At 47.8% G+C, this 20,118-nt stretch overlaps 1 protein-coding gene across 1 annotated transcript; it reads left to right on the top strand.

Annotated features, from left to right (window-relative positions):
* The first annotated feature begins 402 nt into the window (after positions 1-402).
* Positions 403-12,438, top strand: PFDN4 (prefoldin subunit 4). The gene is made up of 4 exons (XM_019458108.2): positions 403-641; positions 7,976-8,083; positions 8,923-9,063; positions 12,038-12,438. The coding sequence occupies exons 1-4, from the start codon at positions 618-620 to the stop codon at positions 12,167-12,169; spliced, it is 405 nt and encodes a 134-aa protein (XP_019313653.1). The 5' UTR covers positions 403-617; the 3' UTR covers positions 12,170-12,438.
* The last annotated feature ends 7,680 nt before the right edge of the window (positions 12,439-20,118 follow it).

Below are 20,118 nucleotides of genomic sequence, written 5' to 3'. Positions count from 1 at the left end.
TTTGGGGTCTTCAATAATTTTTAGGAGTGTAAAGGAATCCTCACACACACAGAAAAAGAAAAACATTTGGAGGCACAAGCGTCAGGGTACACAGTAATTGCGCAGTAAGTGTTTAATAAATTAATGGTGTCTCCTCCTTTACACCAGGGCACGAACGTCTCACATTCTAGACCAAGGTCATTCGTTCTTAGCTCTGTTTAACGCATGCCGGTTTCTTAACAAGGTTTGTGGGATTGATGAAAGAGAACTCCCCTTTGGTCCACTCGTGGCCCCGCCCCGGCTCCACCCCCAGCCCCGTCCGGCCCCGCCCCGCTGCGCGGGGCGCCCCCTGCCGCCCGCCGCGGAACGCTGGGGCCGTTCGCCACACCCCCCTAGTTTCTGTCGGCCCACAGGGCGTTGCCTGTGCCTTTAATTGGCATGTACCAAGTCCTTCCAGGATACATTACCTCCCTGAGTCCCAGACGTTAGGAATCACGGGTCGGTGATGCGGTAGGAGGGAATGTGGAGACAGTGTTGTATTTTGGGGGCGCTCTGGGCCGACAGGGAGCTGGAAGCGGCCCCGGGCCGAGGCGCGCCCTTGCGGCCCTCCCCACCGCGCGTCGTAGTCCAGTCCCAAGATGGCGGCCACCATGAAGAAGGCGGTGAGTGGGGCGCTCGGGGTGCGGGATGCTCGGGCGGGCGGCGGAGGTCGGCCTTCGGGGGCCGGGCGCGGGCTGCCTGGGGTGTGCAGCTCTGAGGCCCGGCGTGGGGCCCGAGGCCGAGCCCACCGGCCCTGAGAGCGGCCCCGCGGCGAGGCCTCCCCGCGCCCGGCGCCCTGGGCGTCTTCCCGGGCCCCCCGGCCGGCCGAGGCGGGGCAGCCGGGCCGGGACCCTCGGGGAGCTCTGGGTCGCCTCTCGCGGTGCTGGGGACGGCCGTGGAGAGCCTGTGGACCCGGCGGCCCACGCCTTGTCCTTGCGGGGGTGAGAAGCCGGAGGTCCCATTGACTGCGGTTGGCCGTCACCGCTGGGCATTTTACCTGGGTTGTCACATTTAACCCTCGCAAGCCCACAAGCGTGGGTGCTGCTGGTACCGTCCTTTGCGCGGAAGGAAGCCGAGGCCCAGAGAGGTAGTCACCTGCCCAAGGTCACGCAGCTGTAAGGAGCGGATCAGGACCCTGCATCCCCAGGCAATTTGACCCCAGAGCCCTTGTGTGTAGCCCTGAGCCGCCCGCATCCACACTCCATGTCTCTGTGCTTCCAGACTAAAACTGTATATATGGAGGATAGACGATAGGCCAGGGCCCAGAAGCCGTCTGTTTATTATCTCCGGTCCTCCCAGCAACTTAGCAAAGACCGTTTCCTCCCATTTTACAGATGGAGAAACGTAACAGAGGTTAGTGGCCTCAAAATGACTCAGCTAATAAGCAGAGCTGGAGTGCAAACCCAGTCTTTATTCTGTTTTTCCCAAAGCCCACCTTTTATTCTACTAAGCACGCTGAATTCCTGTTCACAGCTTGTAACTCACCGAGTCTACCCAGATGCTTGAAAGTATCTAGATAGAAGACAAATAAAACGGGGAAGGGCAAGGACATAATAACATCTGATCGTTACTGAGGCTTTACTTTTTATTGTGTGCTAGGCACAGCTCTAAGCGAGTTGTATACGTTATTTTAACCTTACACGCTTTTTAGAGAGAGACTGCTTTGCTCCTTATTTTACAGATGAGGCAACTGAAGTATACAGGCAAAGGTAGGATTTAAATGAGCACAACCATTGTGATTCTAGAGCGTTTTTAACCTCTGTGGTGTCTGATGAGTGTCCCCGGCTAAAGGGATTTGCTGGCGTCATTCAACTTCAAATTCCTTCGCTCTCCTACTCAGCAATATGCATAGTCTGAGCCAATTCCTTCTATTGTGGGGTGCTAAAACCAGGACCGCCCCAGGCACACCAGGATGAGTTGTGCACTCTATTGGCCTGCCGTCCACAAATTCTTATTGAGTACTACCAGAGTAGGGTTCAGGGTCATGGTGACTCTGGGGAGTCTGAAACTTTGGAAGATTTACGCCACCTCTGTTTTGTATTTAAGTTGGGCGCTTTGTCGGGGCACCTGGATGGTTCAGTTGGTTAAGCGTCTGACTTCTGCTCAGGTTCATGGGTTCGAGTCCCGCGACGGGCTCTGTGCTGGCAGCTCGGAGCCTGGAGCCTGCTTTGGACTCTGTGTCTCCCTCTCTTCTGGCCCTCCCCCATTCACGCTCTGTCTCTCGTTCGTAAATAAACGTTAAAAAAATAAGTAAATTGGGCGCTTTGTGAGGTATGATCTTTAATTCCATAGGAGATACTGGTTGTAGGCTCTCCCCTCCCCCACTTGACAGAAGTGGTAACTGAAGCGCGGGGAGATGAAGTAAACGTAGAAAAATGATCTCAACCTCGGACTCGGCAAAATTTTTGATTACCAACACATTTTCATGCATTCAGCAAACTTTCTGAGCATGTAATGTGTCACAGTTTCAGTTGGAGGTGATAAGCAGCGATAGCAGTGATGTTTTTATCCCCTTATCCTCATAGCCCTTGTAGAACTTCTGTTCTGGGGGAGGGGCAGGCGTTACTCAGTAGTCCTCCGGAAAACTAAAATTTCCAACTCTGCTAAGACCCATGAGAGAAAGGACTTGTGACATGAGGGCTGGAGGGAGTCTGTTTTGTGAGCAGAGAAGGCTTTCGTGAGAAAGTGCTGTCTAGGCGATGACATAGGAGGGGAAGGGAAAGTTGGAAAGGGATGAGGCGTTGTGGAGGGAGAGCATCACTTGCAGAGACCCTGGGTGTGTTTAGAGAGAGGGAGGCCTGGGAGGCTCCGTTGGTTCAGTGTCCGAACTCTCGATTTCGGCTCAGGTCACGACCTCACGGTTCGTGGGTTCCAGTCCCGCGTTGGGTTCTGCACTGACAGTGCGGAGCCTGCTTGGGATTCTCTCCCTCTCTCTGTCTCTGCTTCTCCCTCCTCCCTCTCAAAAATAAATACACTTGAAAAAAGAAAGAAAGAAAGAAAGAGTGGCTAGAACAATAGAGAATTGGGGGAGGTCGAGCCAAGATGGTAAATGAACATATCCAGGGGTGGAGGGGTGGCCAGAACGTGAAGGACTTTCTTTGTCTTAGTAAGACTGGCCTGATAGATGCAGCAGCCTTCTGCAGGTGTTTTCCAGTGCTGGGAGCACTCTGGTCGGTGACCTGCGCGTGCAGTGTGGCCCTCTGCACACCCTGGGATCAAACAGGCCTGCCGGTGAGTGAGTGTGAAATATCATAGGGACTGTCCTTTGAACTTAATAAAAACTGCTCACAATTTGGAGTGCTTGACATTTACGTTTACATCCCAACCATGGCTTTTCTGGTGAAAATGTTTAGGTGAGGTGATTCAATCTTCCTGGCCATCAGCTGGGAACAGAGTGTGTTCGATTTCTGTCTCTGATCCTGAGTACAGATGGCCCCTCCCTGGAGAGGCCATCTTTGACCTCCCTACCTAAAGAAGCCCCCTTCACTCCTAAGCCCCCAACACTTCCAACCCCTGAACTGGTTTACTTTCCCCATCACATGTGTCATTATCATCCAGCATTATCTTGTTCACCTTGCTTTTTGCCCACCTCCTTCGCGAGAATGTAAGCTTGCAGGTGTTCAGGAGGGTAGGACTATGGTGGCTGTCTTCACTATGCCCGGCATGTAGGAAACATTTACCACATAGCTGTTAGATAGATGACTGTAAGCATGAAAAGTGAATAAAAATAGGAAGCGAAACTGTCTTGGGGACTTGGTAGACACCTTTACAAAACAAAAATAAAGGCAGACTGAAACCGGCCAGAATTGCCTTCTAGGTTTTTCGAATACCGATGGACTCACCTGTCAGGGCACATTCTGCTGGTAATAGCCAAACTCGGTGTGGGGCGAGACTGAGTGTGGTTCACTTGCCTCACATAATCCCACAAGATGCTGGGTCTCAAGAAGAGGGCCTAGGGAATTTTAATTTCCACTTTTCATCTCGAGGAGTCCTATTTCTCCCTGGAGTAGCAGGATTTTCTTCTAGATCCTTGGGTCTTTTTCCTCTGTAATGATTTTTTGGTAAGCATTATTCAGGAAACAGAGCACTTGGCTGTCATTTATTGAAAGGCGATTCTGTCCACGGGCCCTGTGCTAGTTGCTAATTTTATCACTCACGCGAGGTAGGAACCAGCTTCCCCATTTTATAGATAACAACCCTGAGATGGCTACAAAAGATTGACTCATTTGTCCAAGTTCCCGCTTGCTTGGATTTGAATCCATTGTTACTATCTCTGTGGATTTAAATCCATTGTTACCACCACTCTGCGCCGCCTCAAATGAAACATAACTCCTTCCTCTTTGGGTTCTCGTGGCTTTGGGAGCAGCAGTGAGTACATCTGGCTTCTCTTAAAGCAGAAGTCCCCAGCCTTGGGGGGTGTGAATCCCTTTGAGGATCTGAGGAAAGCTGCCAAGTCCCAGAGGAATGTGCATCCAGTATGTGCCACGCTGCATACAATTTCAGGGGGTAAATGGACTTCCTGGTGTCTGGGGATCTCCAGTGAAGAATTGCCCCCCCCCCCGCCCCCCCCCCCCCCCGCCACAATGAAGCTTCAAGCGGTGTAGGAGTGTTCTAGAACAGTGAGATGAAAACAGAAGCCACTGCTATTAGTCATGGAAGGTGCTGACTTCTCACTTTTTGCTGTAAACAGAACTCCACTGGGTGGCTTACAGTTTACACACCGACCTCACGCTGCCTCACTCACCACCTGTAGCCCTTATCGCCGGTGAAAAAAACCACCGTTAAGGAAATGGACTCTAGGCCCCGAGTACATTCTGGGGGCTACTGTGTGGTGAGACCACAATAGGAAACGCCTGCTTTGGAAAAACAGCCAAATTCCTCCACAACTTTTCAGAAACTGTATGTATGTGAGTCTGATCAAGCATGATTTACATTTAAATTCAGAAACAATATATTAGCCTCCGTTGTGTGTCAGGCCAGCCCTGTGGTAGTTGCTTTCGCGGGAATTACCCCGTGAAAGCCTCAGGATGACAAATGTGTCTATAAATACATATTCAGGTTTTCAGGGGCTCAGTGTTTCAACTCCGCAGGCAGGCAGGAACTCTCTAGAATTCTCCACGCCCTGTTTGCTTTGGGAATTGGTAGTTCTCATGTAGGCAAAATAACTTGAATGCCAAGATATCTGAATATGGACTTTGCTTCTGTAGTGTAGCCCCGCGTTTCCCAATTTCCATATTCATAAAAATCATGCACAAAGTTGAATATTCAAAGTTATATGTATTGTGACGGAGAGGATTTGTTCAAGATGTCCTCTGGGTCTCTGATGCTGAGCCTGATGCACGTGAAACTGTGGTGTGGTTAGAGCCCGGGACGGGGAAGGGCTGAGTTCTAGGCTTCTTCCTTGACATTCTGTCCACTGAGCTCCAGTCTTGCCTGACACAACAGGTTGACTTTCTACCTCTGGAGAAATCAAAGTGCGCACCTCTTGGGGCACCGGGTGGCCCAGTCGATGGCGTCTGACTCTTCGTTTCATCTCAGGTCGTGATCTCACAGCTTGTGGGACGCAGCCCTACTTTGGGCTCTGCACTGATAGCACGGAGCCTGCTGGGGATTCTCTCTTTCTCTGCCTCCTCTGCACGCTTGCACTCTCTCTGTCTCTCTCTCTCTCAAAATTAATAAATGAACGTTAAAAACAACAAAAAAAGCATACACCTCTTATGTGACCGGTCATGAGAAACCAGGTAAAAGGATGAGGTGTGGTTGTTGTGAATCCTCACCAAAGAGCAAAAATAATCCTCGCTGAAAGGCCCACGCTCTCCCTCTCTCTCCTTCCTCTCTCCCCCCTCATTTACCTTGTAATCCAGTGCTCTTATTCCTATTTTATAAATGAGGGGAAACTCTAAGGAGAGTGTGGTATTTAAATTTTTTTTTTTTTTTTAATGTATGGTCCTCCTTTGGGAATCTGATGAAAGTCAAGGACTTCCTGCTGCCTCTTCCAACTGTGCATGATCACGTGCCCCCACACATTTTCACCCTTTAATTTCTGAGAGCTCGAGGACCTGTCTGGACCCAGAGTCAACTTGGGTTGAAATCCAGTTCCACCACTTACTGGCCGTGTGACTTTGGGAAAATTACCTACCCTCTCTGTGCCACACTTTCTCCATCTGTAAAATAGTGCTACTTCCTGATGGTCCTACTTGTTAAGATTTATTGGAGGATTAACAGTGATGATAAACTTCAGAAAGTTCTTGGCACACGGTGAGAGCTCAATAAATGTTAGCTATTATTTTTATGATTTTATAGATTGTCATCTGAGTACTCTAATTTTCAAATTTAATCACTAAATATTTTTAAACGTTTGATTTTAATCATGTTATATATATAGTACATTACACCTCATTCTCTTTTAAAAATTAAAAAAAAAATGTTTTTAATGTTTATTTCTGAGAGAGGGAGACAGGCAGAGCGTGAGTGTGGAGGGGCAGAGAGAGAGGAGATACAGAATCCGAAGCGGGCTCCAGGCTCTGAGCTGTCAGCACAGAGCCTGATGTAGGGTTCAAACTCACCAACTGTGAGACCATGACCTGAGCCGAAGTTGGATGCTTAACTGACTGAGCCACCCAGGTGGCCCCCTTTTTAAAACATTTTTTTAAATGTTTATTTATTTTGAGAGAGATTGTGTGTGTGTGTGTGTGTGTGTGCGTGTGCGCACCCGTGTGTACACGTGTGTGCACATGCGCGTAAGCAGGGGAGGGGCAGAGAGAGAGAAGGAGAGAGAGAATCCCAGGCAGCCTCTGCACTGTCAGTGCAGAGCCTGATGTGGGGCTGGAACTCACAAACCAGTAGGATCATGACCTGCGCTGAAGTCAAGAGTCGGACACTTAACCGACTGAGCCACCCAGGTGCCCCTCATTCTTAATTAAGGTATGTAAAAGCTTTTGCATTAAAAGAAACATAATTTGGGGGCACCTGGGTGGCAGTCAGTTAAGCGTCCGGCTCTTGATTTCTCATCGGGTCATGATCACGTGGTTTGTGAGATCGAGCCTCACATCTGGCTCTGCTCTGACAGTGGAACCTGCTTGGGATTCTCTCTCTCCCTCTCTGTCTGCCCCTCCCCTGCTCATGCACACATGCTCGCGCCCTCTCTCTCTCTCGCTCTCACTCTCTCTTGCTCTTGTTCGCTTTCAAAATAAATAAACACTTAAAAAAATAAAAGAAACATAATTTTTCCTCTGTGTGGAATATAGCCACTGAGATGCATAGTAACCTTCTTGCCAGTATGTCATTTGTGCTAAACATTATAGAGACTGTCAGATTTCTGATAGCCTCAGTAAGCTTATGCAGGTTTTAAGTCTGAGAGAAGAAACTGCTGTGAGGCATTTGCCAGAGTTCGTTACCACATCATCTTTGCTCTCTGGTTTATCTTGATGACAAATGTTCTAACTCGAGAAATTGTGCTCCAGGCCAAAGTTGGCTGACTTGATTTAGGACTTACTCCTAATTGTTGTTTATATATGAAGTGTTTTTGTAGCTTAGGTATTATTCTGTAGGATGTCAGAAGAGATCGTAGATGTATGAACAAATCTTTTTTTTTATTCTTCAGAGAGAGAGAGTGCGAGAGGGGCAGAGGGGGAGGAGAGAGAATCTTAAGCAGGCTCCATGTTTAGCATGGAGCCCAACATGGGGCTCGATCCCACAACCCTGGGCTTTTGACTTGAGCCAAAATCAAGAGTCGGACGCTCAACCAGTTGCCCCAGATGTATGAACAAATCTTGAGTTCGTGGAGCAAACAAGTATAACGCCTGTGTTTGTGATTTTTCTGTACCTCTTGTGGTTCTCGACTGTATGAGGGCAAATGGTTTATTGAGTTGTTTCAGAGTTAATACAAAAAGCCAACCTATACCTTCTCCCTTAAAATTAATTCTGCAAAAAGTTAAACATTTTTTTTTTTTTTCAGGCTGCAGAAGACGTCAACGTTACTTTTGAAGATCAACAAAAGATAAACAAATTTGCACGGAATACAAGTAGAATCACAGAGCTGAAGGAGGAAATAGAAGTAAAGAAGGTAGTGAAGAAACGTATCTTATTTAAGGAAAGGAAAAGGTCTTTATACTATAGCTTTTAAAACTGAACTCGGTAGTATGTGACTATATTTCTCTGGGCTCTTTGTCGCAGATGACGCAATCCACTCTAGTTAGTTTAAGAAGAAAGACCTCGCTTGAGGGGCGTGTGAGAACTTAGAGATCGTTGAGGGCATGAGCCGGGGCCGGGGCTCCAGGAGCAGGTCCGGGAACGGCGTCTCCGAGAACGCGGCCGGTGGTGGAATCGCTGTTGTTTGCAGTGATCCCAGAGCCAGCCGCCTCCCTCCCCAGGGGAAGCTGCCCGGCAGATCACTGGGCTGCCACCCCCATCCCTGCCCGCCTGCGCGACAGGCCCGGGCCCAGCCTCTCCTTGTGGGGCCCTCCGCGCGCAAGTCCAGTTCGGGTGCATTTGATTGGTGGAATTTAAGTTATTATCTGCTTTCATCCTATTATCAGGCAAGGCTGCGAAGTGCAGGTTTGTTTTGTTTTTACTCTGCCGAGGGAGGCAGAATTCCCAAAGTGGAAATTCTTAGGGTAGGAGACACTTTGAGTGGCCACGGGTACCTGCTGCCCAGCACCGGTGCGTGTTCTGGGAACACCGCTCTGGAAATCTCTAGAGCTCGGTGTGGGAGTTCGCTTTTCAGCGCTTGCTTCCTTATGAAACGCCATCTAAAAATGTAAGAAAGTCTTCGGTTCGTGTAAGAATACCTTTGTGAAAGGATCTCTCCCGGAGCTGGTGTCCCCAAATTAAAATGGGCCGTTTCAGCTTCTATCAGGGAATTTTGAGTGCGCTTTTCATGGCTGTTTCCTTTTGTGTGTATAGAAACAACTCCAAAATTTAGAAGATGCCTGTGAGGACATCATGCTTGCGGATGATGATTGCTTAATGATACCCTATCAAATTGGTGATGTTTTCATTAGCCATTCTCAAGAAGAAACACAGGAAATGTTAGAAGAAGCGAAGGTATGTTGAAGTCTCTCCCTGGGCGAGGGAGTCTAGCTCTTAAGTCAGGGTGTGTGTTGCTATACGGACCCCGTTAATTCCAGGTGTCGGGGAACGGCAGCTGCGAGGTGACGCTCCGGGGGTTCTTCCAGCGTCCCGGGCATGCTCCAAAAGCCTGGCAGGCGTGATTGCGTTCAGTGCTAACAAGGGGTCTGAGAAATAGGGACCACGCATCCCAATTTAGAATTGAGGGGTAGAGGCTGCGGAAGGTCATGGACTCATTCAGGGGGACACAGAGGGAGTGGCCTTTTGACTGCAGAACCCATGCTCTAACCTAACTGTGTGGAAACTGTAGAATATGATAAGGGAGACAGCAGCAATCACCCGGAATCCCATTTCCCTGAGATAGTCATCCTTAATTAATATTTTCATATAGTTCTTTCATGTTCTCACCTTCTCTTTTCTCTGGGTAGGTTTGCTTCACATTTTGCCCAGTTCTAAATCCGGTTCTATTTAACGTTCCTTTGTCCAGCAGAAAGTCATCGGGGGCCTGCTCTGGGCCAAGCACACATGCTTTAAAAACAACATTTTTGATGACTGTTTAACATCATGCTGGTGGACACTGTCCACTTGTTTCCAGTATCTTCCCACAGTCATGTTACAATGAGCATTCTTACACTTGAGGCTTTTTCACATTTAGGAAATTCTTTTAAGGAAATGATCAGACACATGTCATTACTGGGTCAGAGTATGGATTTATTGACACTTAAGGCATTTGAGATACGGTATGAAATCAGTTTCCGGTTCACATGCCCTCCACCCGTCTATGAGAAGAACAATCACATTGTGCATATGAGAAGCTGATAGAAATCAAACATTTCCTAATTCTTCTGAAGTTTGCTTAATCAGTCCAGATATTATTTAAAATGTTAGTCTCCCTTCTTCAAATGTCATAGAAAGCAAAACTTCCTCTGAATTAAACCCACATTTAATAAACCTGTGGGAAGAACCAACCCTTTTCCTCCAGAATCTTCCACGCAGAAACATTGGTGTGTCTCCTCTTGGGTTTAAATCTTCTCTTTCGTAGTAAAATTTTATAATTCTGTTCCTTGTTAATCACCCTGAAATAGTCTTGCTGGATGTATTTCAAGATAGTTTATCGTTTGTGTCCACTGCTCTGAACATACTGTCCTCCCTCTCCCCGCAGGTAGTGACCCTTTATGTGGTCATTCATACATTCATTCGTTCATTCATGCATTCATCCCAGAAGTATTTGTGGGTTGCTTACCCTCTATCGGGTTCTGCCATGGAGCAGGGCTTGGGGTTTTGGGGGGCGGGGGTGGAGGGAGGACAGGGAAACCACGAAACACGCCTGGTTCCTGCCTGCGCAGAGTGTGTAGTGTAAATGGAAAGAGGAAGTTCAACAAGTCAAACTACTAACGAGCGGGAGGCTGAGTGGGGAGAGAGGCGGCTGGAGGACCGGGTCTGGCGTGGGCATCAGGGCCAGGAGGGGGTCCCTGGCGGAGGGGTGAAGCAGCTTGACAGTAAGTGGGTATTCTCTGGAAAGGAGGACGGGATGTTCCAGACGGATGCGGGGTGGTCATGTGTGTGGATGGTCCTAAAACGATCACGGCACAAAAATACAAGTAAGAGTTTAATTTGCTGGAGATTTGGGAACATCCGAAATCGTGGCCACATCTTGAAGAACTCTGTCAGTCAAGTTGAATGAATTGACTTTATTTTAGCAGGGGTCAGCCAACATCCTGTGCAGGGCCAGGCAGCAGGTATCTGAGGCTTAGTGGGCCACCTGGGCCCTGTCACAGCTGCCACGGGAGCAGGGAGTGTCCGTGCACGCCCATGGCGGTCCTCCAGTAAAGCTGTCCCAACGAGCGTCTGGCTAGGTCTGGCCCGGGGACTGGTTTCTGCTCCCCCGGCCCAAGGCAAAGGGGAGACTTTCGCGGGGGGGGGGGGGGGGTTTAAGAAATGTGCGATAATGTGGTAGGGTCTGCGATTTTAAAATAATTTCCTTGCATGTTACAATTTCATTCATGAACTAGGTTTTCTGGGTAGAGGAGTTTTATCTCCTTTCTGATAGCTGTACATCTTCTTTCTCTTTCTTACCGCCGTGGTTCTCAGACTTGTAGCAGGCATCGGGGTCACCCAGAGGGCTTGTGGACAGTTTCAGTCACTGAAATCCCAAGAATCTCTCGGTCAGGAGGCCTGGAGTGCGGCCCCAGAATTTGTTTCCAACAAGTTTCTAAGTGATCCGGGGGCCATCCTTTGAGATTCATTGGCCAGATTTCTAAAAGAATAACATTGAAATAGTGCAGGGGAACAAGGGAAGAATGCCCAGTACTGACAGAGTTTCTTGGTCATGTTTAAGGAGAAATCCTTTTTTTTGATCCTGGACAGGAAGGAACTTCTCATATTCCATGCATTTCATGTGGGCGGCACTGATCTGTTTCATGAATGAGGCACCCACTACTACTGTCTCTCAAAGTCTAGCTCCAGGAGCCTTGCAGTTAGTGAAAATTTCTGCCAGCTTTTGACTATAAGTTGTTATTCTAAATTACTGGTGGTACTGTGAATTTCTGTCATTCTCGTTTCGTAGTTATTTTGGGGGGACATTGGAAGAGGCTGGGTCAGAAGCGAGGCCTTTGATAAACTGTTTACCAGAAGTGTTTGTAATAGAGGCTCTTCCTTTATTAGGATATGACAATTTAGGAATTAATTTTCTTTTATCCATTTTGTTTTTTAAATCAGCAAAAACTGAGGAAACAGGCTTGATGTATTCTATAATAAGCAAATATAAATCATGAATTAAAAATAGCTGCATTCAGACTTTTGGTTTAGGTTTAATTATCAGTGTCCCTTAGCTGCCTATCCAAGTTTAGAAAGTTTTTGACCTAGAAATCTTCCCCTATATTATTTCGTCTACAGACGCTCAGAAACCATCCGTTGAATAGAATTAATTTAAACAACTTATTTTTTCCAGAAAAATTTGCAAGAAGAAATTGACGCCCTAGAAGCCAGAGTGGAATCAATTCAGCGGGTGTTAGCAGATTTGAAAGTTCAGTTATATGCAAAATTCGGGAGCAACATAAACCTCGAAGCTGATGACAGTTAAACATTTTATAATACTTTTTTTTTAATTTGTTTAATAAACTTGAATATTGTTTAAAATGATAATTTCCCTTCTTCAAATGATATGGAAAGCAAAATTTTCTTTTTTTAAAATTTTCATTTATTTAATGGAAACTTGCCTATTTTCACATGTCTTGCTTATTTATTTTATATTTTTAAAAGAAGACAGTATTCATCTATGTATTTTGCATAACGATTCTATCAAGTGTAGGGGCTTTATGTCATGTTATTAAAATTGGTTGAGCAACCTTTTATGTTTCTATATTATTTAGAATATTTGGTGCAATTTTTATTTGTAAGAAAATTTAGCCGTTGGGTCATATTGTTTACATACGTCTCTTCCAGTTTGTATTTGGAGGTGGCTGAAGACTACAGAAAGATCCCGCCCTACGTCCGACTACTAACGTCACCACCAAAACTTTGTCCTCTGCTGAATGTACATCTTTCATTTAAATATACGTAGTACATGTCACATCTAGACATAACGTATTTCACGTGTCTGGTATGTACATGTCGGTGTCCTAGACCTTGGTGAAAGAACCGGACGGTGCTGAGACCTGCTGGGGCATGTTGTGCCACATACGTGGGACAGAACGCCAGAAGAGTGTTTCAGAAACCAAGAAATGTACCAAGAGGAAGGACTGTTTAGCGTGGTTGTTTTTTTAATTATAAGTTTTAGACTTTGTGATAGAGCATTGTAATTAATTGGGCTTATACTGACAATGGTGTGGAAGTTCAGGAGCTAGGTGGTTACAGATAAGGCTTTTTTCTTAAACGGTACATTTACCCCTTACTGCTCCCCCCGCCGCCCCCAAGATACACGTTTTGGATTTGGAAGACCTAAATTTTATTAACTTACCAGCAGAGGGCACTGACACACCAAAATACCAAGGGCAGGATCATAATACAAAAATGAGGCTATTTCTAGGATTAGATATACATAATTTCAGAGGTGCTGTCACTTGTTCACCTTCAAGGCTAAACGTTGATACGCCAGGTGTTGGTTAAATATTTAGACGCGATTCAGGCTTAACGATAAAATACGTTCATTCTAAGATTCTTTAAGACACAAAGGCAGACTTTTAAATTGGTGCAAAATGTTTCCAAACGGTGATAATTCAGATTCTAGAAAATGATTCTTACAAGGATATTTTTTCTTGCATGCATGTGGTTAGTGCTCAGAGCGGTAAGACTAGAGACATATGTCAGTCAGGCCATAGCAGGAGCTAATAAGCACACTCCGTGTAGTTTGAGGACACTTTCGCCGAGATTCCCAGGGTGGAGCTTAACCACCAGGAGGGTTGTGTACCGTCAGAGGCCAGAGGAGGGAGCAGCCACGCCCTTCACTCTGGAACTTGGGGAAAGGCTGCCTTCATCTGAAGTGGGACACAGCCAGCCTGCGACCTCCCTGCAGTGACAGAGCCAGGAGACTAGGTGGTCGGCCTCGTTCTTGCTCCAAAACCCAGCTGGTGCCCACCATTGGCCAAACCCAACTGGGATCGGGAGGTAGTTCGTCGGGTTCCATCTTTCTCAGAGCTGGAGAGGGGTGGCGAACGGATGCGTCTGGAAGGCCCACGGAGACACGGCACAGGAGGGTGGCTATAGCTGGGCCATTTAGAAATTTTAACAATGAAGGCTTACCTCACTCATGTGCCAGAAACTGAATTATGTAACTGACCAGGACTTAAAAAATCTTGTGAGCACAGGAACAAGTAAGCCTAATACAAGAAAACCCTCTAACATTGGGGACGAGGGTCAGGGGAGATCAATATATATTGTTGCTAACTATACCTTGTTTTTATTTACCTGGGAAGTTCCAGGACAACAGGAATATTTGATTCCCATTTTAAATTCATTTCTAAAGTGTCCGAAGCCTCTTTTTTGGTTAGTAGGGCTAGGTACAGACGTAAACAGCTTGCCCCGCATCTGAAACAAAGTGTTTAACACTCAACTCTAGCCAGTAGCGGCCACACAGCAGTTTGGTCTGGATGTGTCACCACTAACTTTTTTGGCCAGGAGTCCTGATTTTTTTTTTTTTTTTTTAAGTTTGTTTATTTTGAGAGCAAGAGTGTGGGCATGGAAGGGGCAGAGAGAGAGAGAGTGAAAGAGAGGATCCCAAGCAGGTTCTGCGCTGTCAGCAGGGAGCCCGATGGGGGGCTTGATCTCACGAACCTTGATCATGACCTGAGCTGAAACAAAGAGCCACTTAACTGACTGAGCCACCCAGGTGCCCCGCCTGAGTTTTACATACAGTCACTTGATCACGGTTTTTTAGAGTGCAACTTTTTTTTTTTTTTTCTAATGCAAGCTGGACAGAAAATACTTACAAATTTGAGCATCAGGCAGCCGGTTTGCAAACTCATGTGCACTGTATGCTACATCTTATCGAGGCTTTTGATAGGAAGTAGGTAGTAGATTGTTTGTACTGAGAATCCTAGGAGCTTGTGCTACTGACTCCCAAGTTTTAAATACCTCTCAAACCCGTCCATTTCTTCCCGTCTCCACAACCACCCTCAGGCTTGCCCAAGTCTTAAGAGCCCTAGTCACAACAGGGTGGGAAGGGAAGGGAATGCCAGTACAGTTAAGTTTTGACAGCTGGAGGCCAACGGGAGTCTCTAAAGAGAAGGAAGCAGGAGCTGAGAGCAGGTGGAGTGTAGGGGTGCAGACAGTGACGCCGAGGGACCAGGGAAAGACGGGGGGGCCCAAGTCGAAGAACTTGGTTCTGAGCACAGGCCACGTAACGGCCTGTGACAGGTTTTCTTTGGCTCTCATAGTTGGAAAAAAAGTTTTTAAGGACTTCCGGCCACAATGAAACCAGGAGATCTCCCGTGAAAATGCACATGCATTTTGGCAACCTCGGGACCGCATTTCCAAAGAGCGGTCCTCAGCTGCTCACTCCGTGGACAAAGCAAGCTGTCTCGGATTCAGCCCCAGCCTGCCCCGCTCACGTACACACCTCCGCACACCTGTCTTTGACCTTGTGAGCCCCCCGCAGCCTGCTGCCGTGATTACTCGGGCAGGGCCGCCGGAAGTGTCTGGTTGGCCCCGGGGAGGGGCGGGGGTTTGGCTTTGGACCTTGGCAGTTGCTGGGAGGACAACCACACGGAGATGGGCAACCGGCTATGGGAGAGGTGGGTAGAAACTTGCCTCGACTTTTGGGACAAGAGGGGTGGGAAACGCGTGGTTGCCCCAAGGAGAGCTGCCCCTCTTTGGTGGCGAAATGTCAGGGCTGAGAAGACGGATGAGCCCCGGTCCGGGTCTAGGGAGCCAGAGTGGGCTGGGCAATGTCCCAGCAGAGAACCCGCCCTGGGTCCCGGAGAGGATGGCTGCAGCCAGTCCCCTGGGGTGCAGCGCCCACCCTGCCCCATGGGGCTCAAGGGAACAGCGCTATGGGGCAGGGTTGGTGTCCCCGCTTCCCAGCTCCATGAGCCTGGGGCTGCGTCCACTCCATGCCGGACCAGGGAGGCATATTTTAGGACCATTCTCATCCGAGACAAGGGTTTCTTAACATTTAAGGCACATACGCATCACTGGGGAATTCTGTTAGGATTCAGGTTTTGCTCCAGTGGGTTTGGGCTGGGACCTGAGAGTCTGCATTCCCAGCACGCTTCCAGACGATGCAGATTTTGCCGCTGCGTGGGCTGTGCATGGGACAGCTAAGACAGATTGTCATGACAGGGGGCCTAGGAAAGTGCAGGTATGAGGGAAAGGCCTGGCTAAAGAGACAGTGGCTGCAATCACGATGTGAGACCCAGGGGAGGGCAGGATCCTGGACATGTTAGGATGCGGCCTTTTTCATAGGACTACACCCTGATAAAAGGATTTCCCCAGTCGGGCGTGATGCCGTGGGGTAGAGTGGATGTTGCCTTCAACAACTATTTTGTAGAAACCGGGGGTGGAGACCCGTGTTTTAACAAGCCCTCCAGGCGATTCTGACTCAGCTAAAGAACAAGTCTGGCTCAAATAATTCAGTCTGTCTGGGGGTTGGGGAAGGAGACTGAGTACCAACTGAGAATTCCTAATGCGTGGTCCTCACGATGAGAACAGTAACAAGATATGGGAGCATCCAAAGAGACTGACCCATCCAGCTTAGGGGTAGAGGTAGCTAGAGGGGTCATGTTGCCAGTGATGAACAGATTATAAAAGATTAAGCAGTAGGCGATGTGAGATTCGGAGGCAGCAGTGAGAAGTATTTTTACAAGAAAGTTAACAGTGGAGGGAAGGAGGCAGACGACCATTAATGCCCATGCAGTGTGGAACAAAGGGCCTTTTTCTGGTTTGTTTTTCTTAATGAGATCAGGGCATATATGAGGACACGTAGGAGTGGATGGGGAGGAATCCAGGAGAGAAGGTGATGACACAGTCAGGAGATGAGAGATGGGGAACATAGCACCGGAAGAGTCTGTGGAGGAAAGGGAAGGCACAGTGCTTAGACAAACAACACACGGGAAAAACTTAACTTTATAGAACGCTCCCTTGAGGACTAAATGCTAGAAGAAAATGCAGATTCCTTGGGGCACCTGGGTGGCTCAGTCGGTTGGGCGTCCGACTTCAGCTCAGGTCATGAGCTCATGGTCTGTGAGTTCGAGCCCTGTGTCGGGCTCTGTGCTGACAGCTCAGAGCCTGGAGCCTGCTTCAGATTCTGTGTCTCCCTCTCTCTCTCTGACCCTCCCCCGTTCATGCTCTGCCTCTCTCAATCTCAAAAATGAATAAATGTTAAAAAAACAAATTTTTTTTAAAGTGCAGATTCCGAACAGTGACTAGTTATGGAGGGCGAGGAAAATGGGCTTGGGGAGGCCAGGGCAGGAGGCCGGTTTGTGGGCGACAGAGCTGTTCACATTCGGTGTCATATTCAGTATGGATCCTTGGTGGTGCACGAACTCCGTCAATGATGACAAGCGGTTTATACAATCCTATTAGTTACGGCACAGATACAGACGGGAAAAACACGCCTGTTATGAGGTTGTTGCTGATCTCTTACCACATCACTTCCAACACTGTTTTGTGTCATTTGACATAAAGTGGAGCATTGAGACTCTCCATTTTCGAAGGTGGGAAAAAACACGGATCTTTGTTAAAGATTACACACAACACGTAGTGGATAGAATTTACAAGTTGCCTGGACAATTTGGTAGAAAAAATTTGGAGGGGGCGCCTGGCTCAGTTGGTTTAAGCATCCAGCTCTTCATTTTGGCTCAGGTCATAATCTCACGGTTCATGGGATCGAGCCCTGCGTTGGGCTCTGTGCTGACAGCATGGAACCTGCTTGGGATTCTCTCTCTCTCTCTCTCTCTCTCCCCGTCTCTCTCCCTCTCCCTCTCCCTCTCTCTCTCTCTCCCCTTCCCAATGCTCCTCCCCTCTCAAAGTAAATAAGTAAACATGAAAACAAAATTGGAGAACAACATGTAGGGCTTGTTGGTGGTAGGTGCTTCTCAGTAATGACTGGTCTGAGAGTGTCTCCACTGTGACGTCTACAGATCATTCCAATGACCGTGACCCCAAGGACCAGCACCGAGTGCCTACAGTATGCGCTGCCCCTGTTCTGAATGCGTTTTATGGATTATTTTTTTCCTGTCCTGTAATAACCCTTTCAAGTAGGTTCTCTCATTACCCCTCATTGTACAGATGTGGAGATTAAACTCACCCCCACTCCTACAGTTTGCTTGCAAATGGGCTGTTAATGAATGCGCACGCGGTACTTCTGAGATTTATTTTGTTTTATGATTTCATCTGTGTCTTTTTTACTTACCAAACAGAATTTCACAAAGCCTCTCAAGTACACATGCGAATGTATAGTGTCTATGGATGAAATAGAAATGGGACGTTAACAGAATAGGAGAAGAAAAAAGAACGGAAATGAGTTGAGTGAAAATGGGGAAAGTCAATAAATTGGCCGCAGAGACCACACGATAGATGAGCATGCTCTGAGCTTCTGGGTGGCAAAGGCAAAGACAGAAAAAATGAGTTAATACCACATTAGAATGAGGGGTATAGGGGCGCCTGGGTGGCTCAGTCGGTTGAGAGTCCAACTTCGGCTCAGGTCATGATCTCGTGGTTTGTGAGTTCGATCCCCACGTCGGGCTCTGTGCTGCCGGCTCAGAGCCTGGAGCCTGCTTCGGATTCTGTCTCCTCTCTCTGCCCCTCCCCACTTGTGCTCTGTCTCTCTGTCTCTCAAAAATAAATAAATGTTAAAAAAAAAAAAAAGAATGAGGGGTATATACCAGTATCTCAGGAGAAAGACAACGTTTTCAGAGGCCTGACCCCGAAAAAATTCCCCCAGTGGGCACAAGCTTTGGGCAATGTGGTAGACGGTGACTTCAACGCCTGCTTCAGAGCAAATCCGAGAGCAGAATTCACGTGGCCGGTTCCCGTAGCAACACAACAGTTAACCTCGATCCAATGGAAGTGAATCAATGGTAATAACCAGCCAATATCCATACAGCCAGGCATGGCCTGAGCCCTTCATACACGTGAATGAATCTAGTCTTTACAACCCTGCAAGCAGCAATGATCATTACCACCATCTCCACTTTACAGATGAGGAAATGGAGGCCCAGAGAAATTAGGGGCCCTGCTCAAGATTCCACAGTCCTTAAGGAGAGAATCCAAGACTCAAACCCAAGCTGTGGGGCTTCACCTCTGAGCACCCAACCCCCCCACTGCGATACTAATGTGCAAACGTACAATCTTCTAGCAATTCCCCTTGATCTAAGGAGAGCCCGTGGTCACTTCAAATCCACGACTTCCCTTAGAAACAGGTAGGGGTTAAGGGTGCCTCGGTGGCTCAGTCGGTTAAGCGTCCGACTTTGGCTCAGGTCATGATCTCGCGGTCTGTGAGTTCAAGCCCCGCGTCGGGCTCTGTGCTGACAGCTCAGAGCCTGGAGCCTGTTTCAGAGTCTGTGTCTCCCTCTCTCTGACCCTCCCCCGTTCATGCTCTGTCTCTCTCTGTCTCAAAAATAAATAAACATTTAAAAAAAAAAAAAAAAAAAAAAGAAACGGGTAGGGGTTAGAAAGCAGAGCAGCGATGGCCTTGGTCTAGGAGCCACCTTAAAAGACCCCTCTTACTGGGAACACGTTTCAGTTTGATCCTGTAAGATGAGGGGAGGCATCTGGTCATGCCCACAGAACATCCGGAACCTTGAATTTGGCTTTCTATGCCGCCGTGCACAATAATACTGGGGGCCCGGGGAAGGGTCATTTCTGTAGGAAAGGGACGATGAACACTAGTCCTGATCTCTGATTCGTTTTGTGGTTTTTATCTCTGACTTTCACAGTCATGCTGCAACGGGCAGCAGTGCTGGAATCACAGGTAGAGTTTGTCCAGTTAGACGTCCGTAAAGCCCACGGTAACGCGGATACGGGTGAGCAAATGCACTGAGAAACTGAACTGAATCTTCCTTGGGATGTGATTGCAATGGAAAACAAGCAGCCTGGAGAGGACTTTGATTTCATTAGTAATCTACTAATTATTATTTTATTTTTTATTTATTTATTTATTTTTTAATGTTTATTTTTGAGAGAGAGAGAGAAAGACAGAGTGTGAGCAGGGGAAGGACAGAGAGAGAGAGACACAGAATCCGAAGCAGGTTCCAGGCTTCGAGCTGCCAGCACAGAGCCCGACGTGGGGCTCGAACCCACCAACCGTGAGATCATGACCTGAGCCGAAGTCGGATGCTCAACCGACGGAGCCACCCAGGCGCCCCAACTAAGTATTGTTTTAAATATTCAGCTCAAACGTAGGAGGTCTGGATCGCAAGAGCTGCCCAGTGGCAAAGGGACTGTGATGAAACCAGCACGGAAGATTGGTGAAGCTTGTGTATGAGATGACTCTCAACATGGTCCCCATGCCTCCGGCTCCATCCTTCCCACCTTGGCCTGACCCGACTGCTCATTAGGACCATGGCTCCTGTCTTAATGAGTCCCCCACGTCCA

This window comes from Panthera pardus, unplaced genomic scaffold, assembly GCF_024362965.1.
Source record: "Panthera pardus isolate Hobbes unplaced genomic scaffold, ASM2436296v1 HiC_scaffold_25, whole genome shotgun sequence".
Lineage (NCBI taxonomy): Eukaryota > Metazoa > Chordata > Mammalia > Carnivora > Felidae > Panthera > Panthera pardus.
This window is presented reverse-complemented; position numbering and strand designations above follow the sequence as displayed.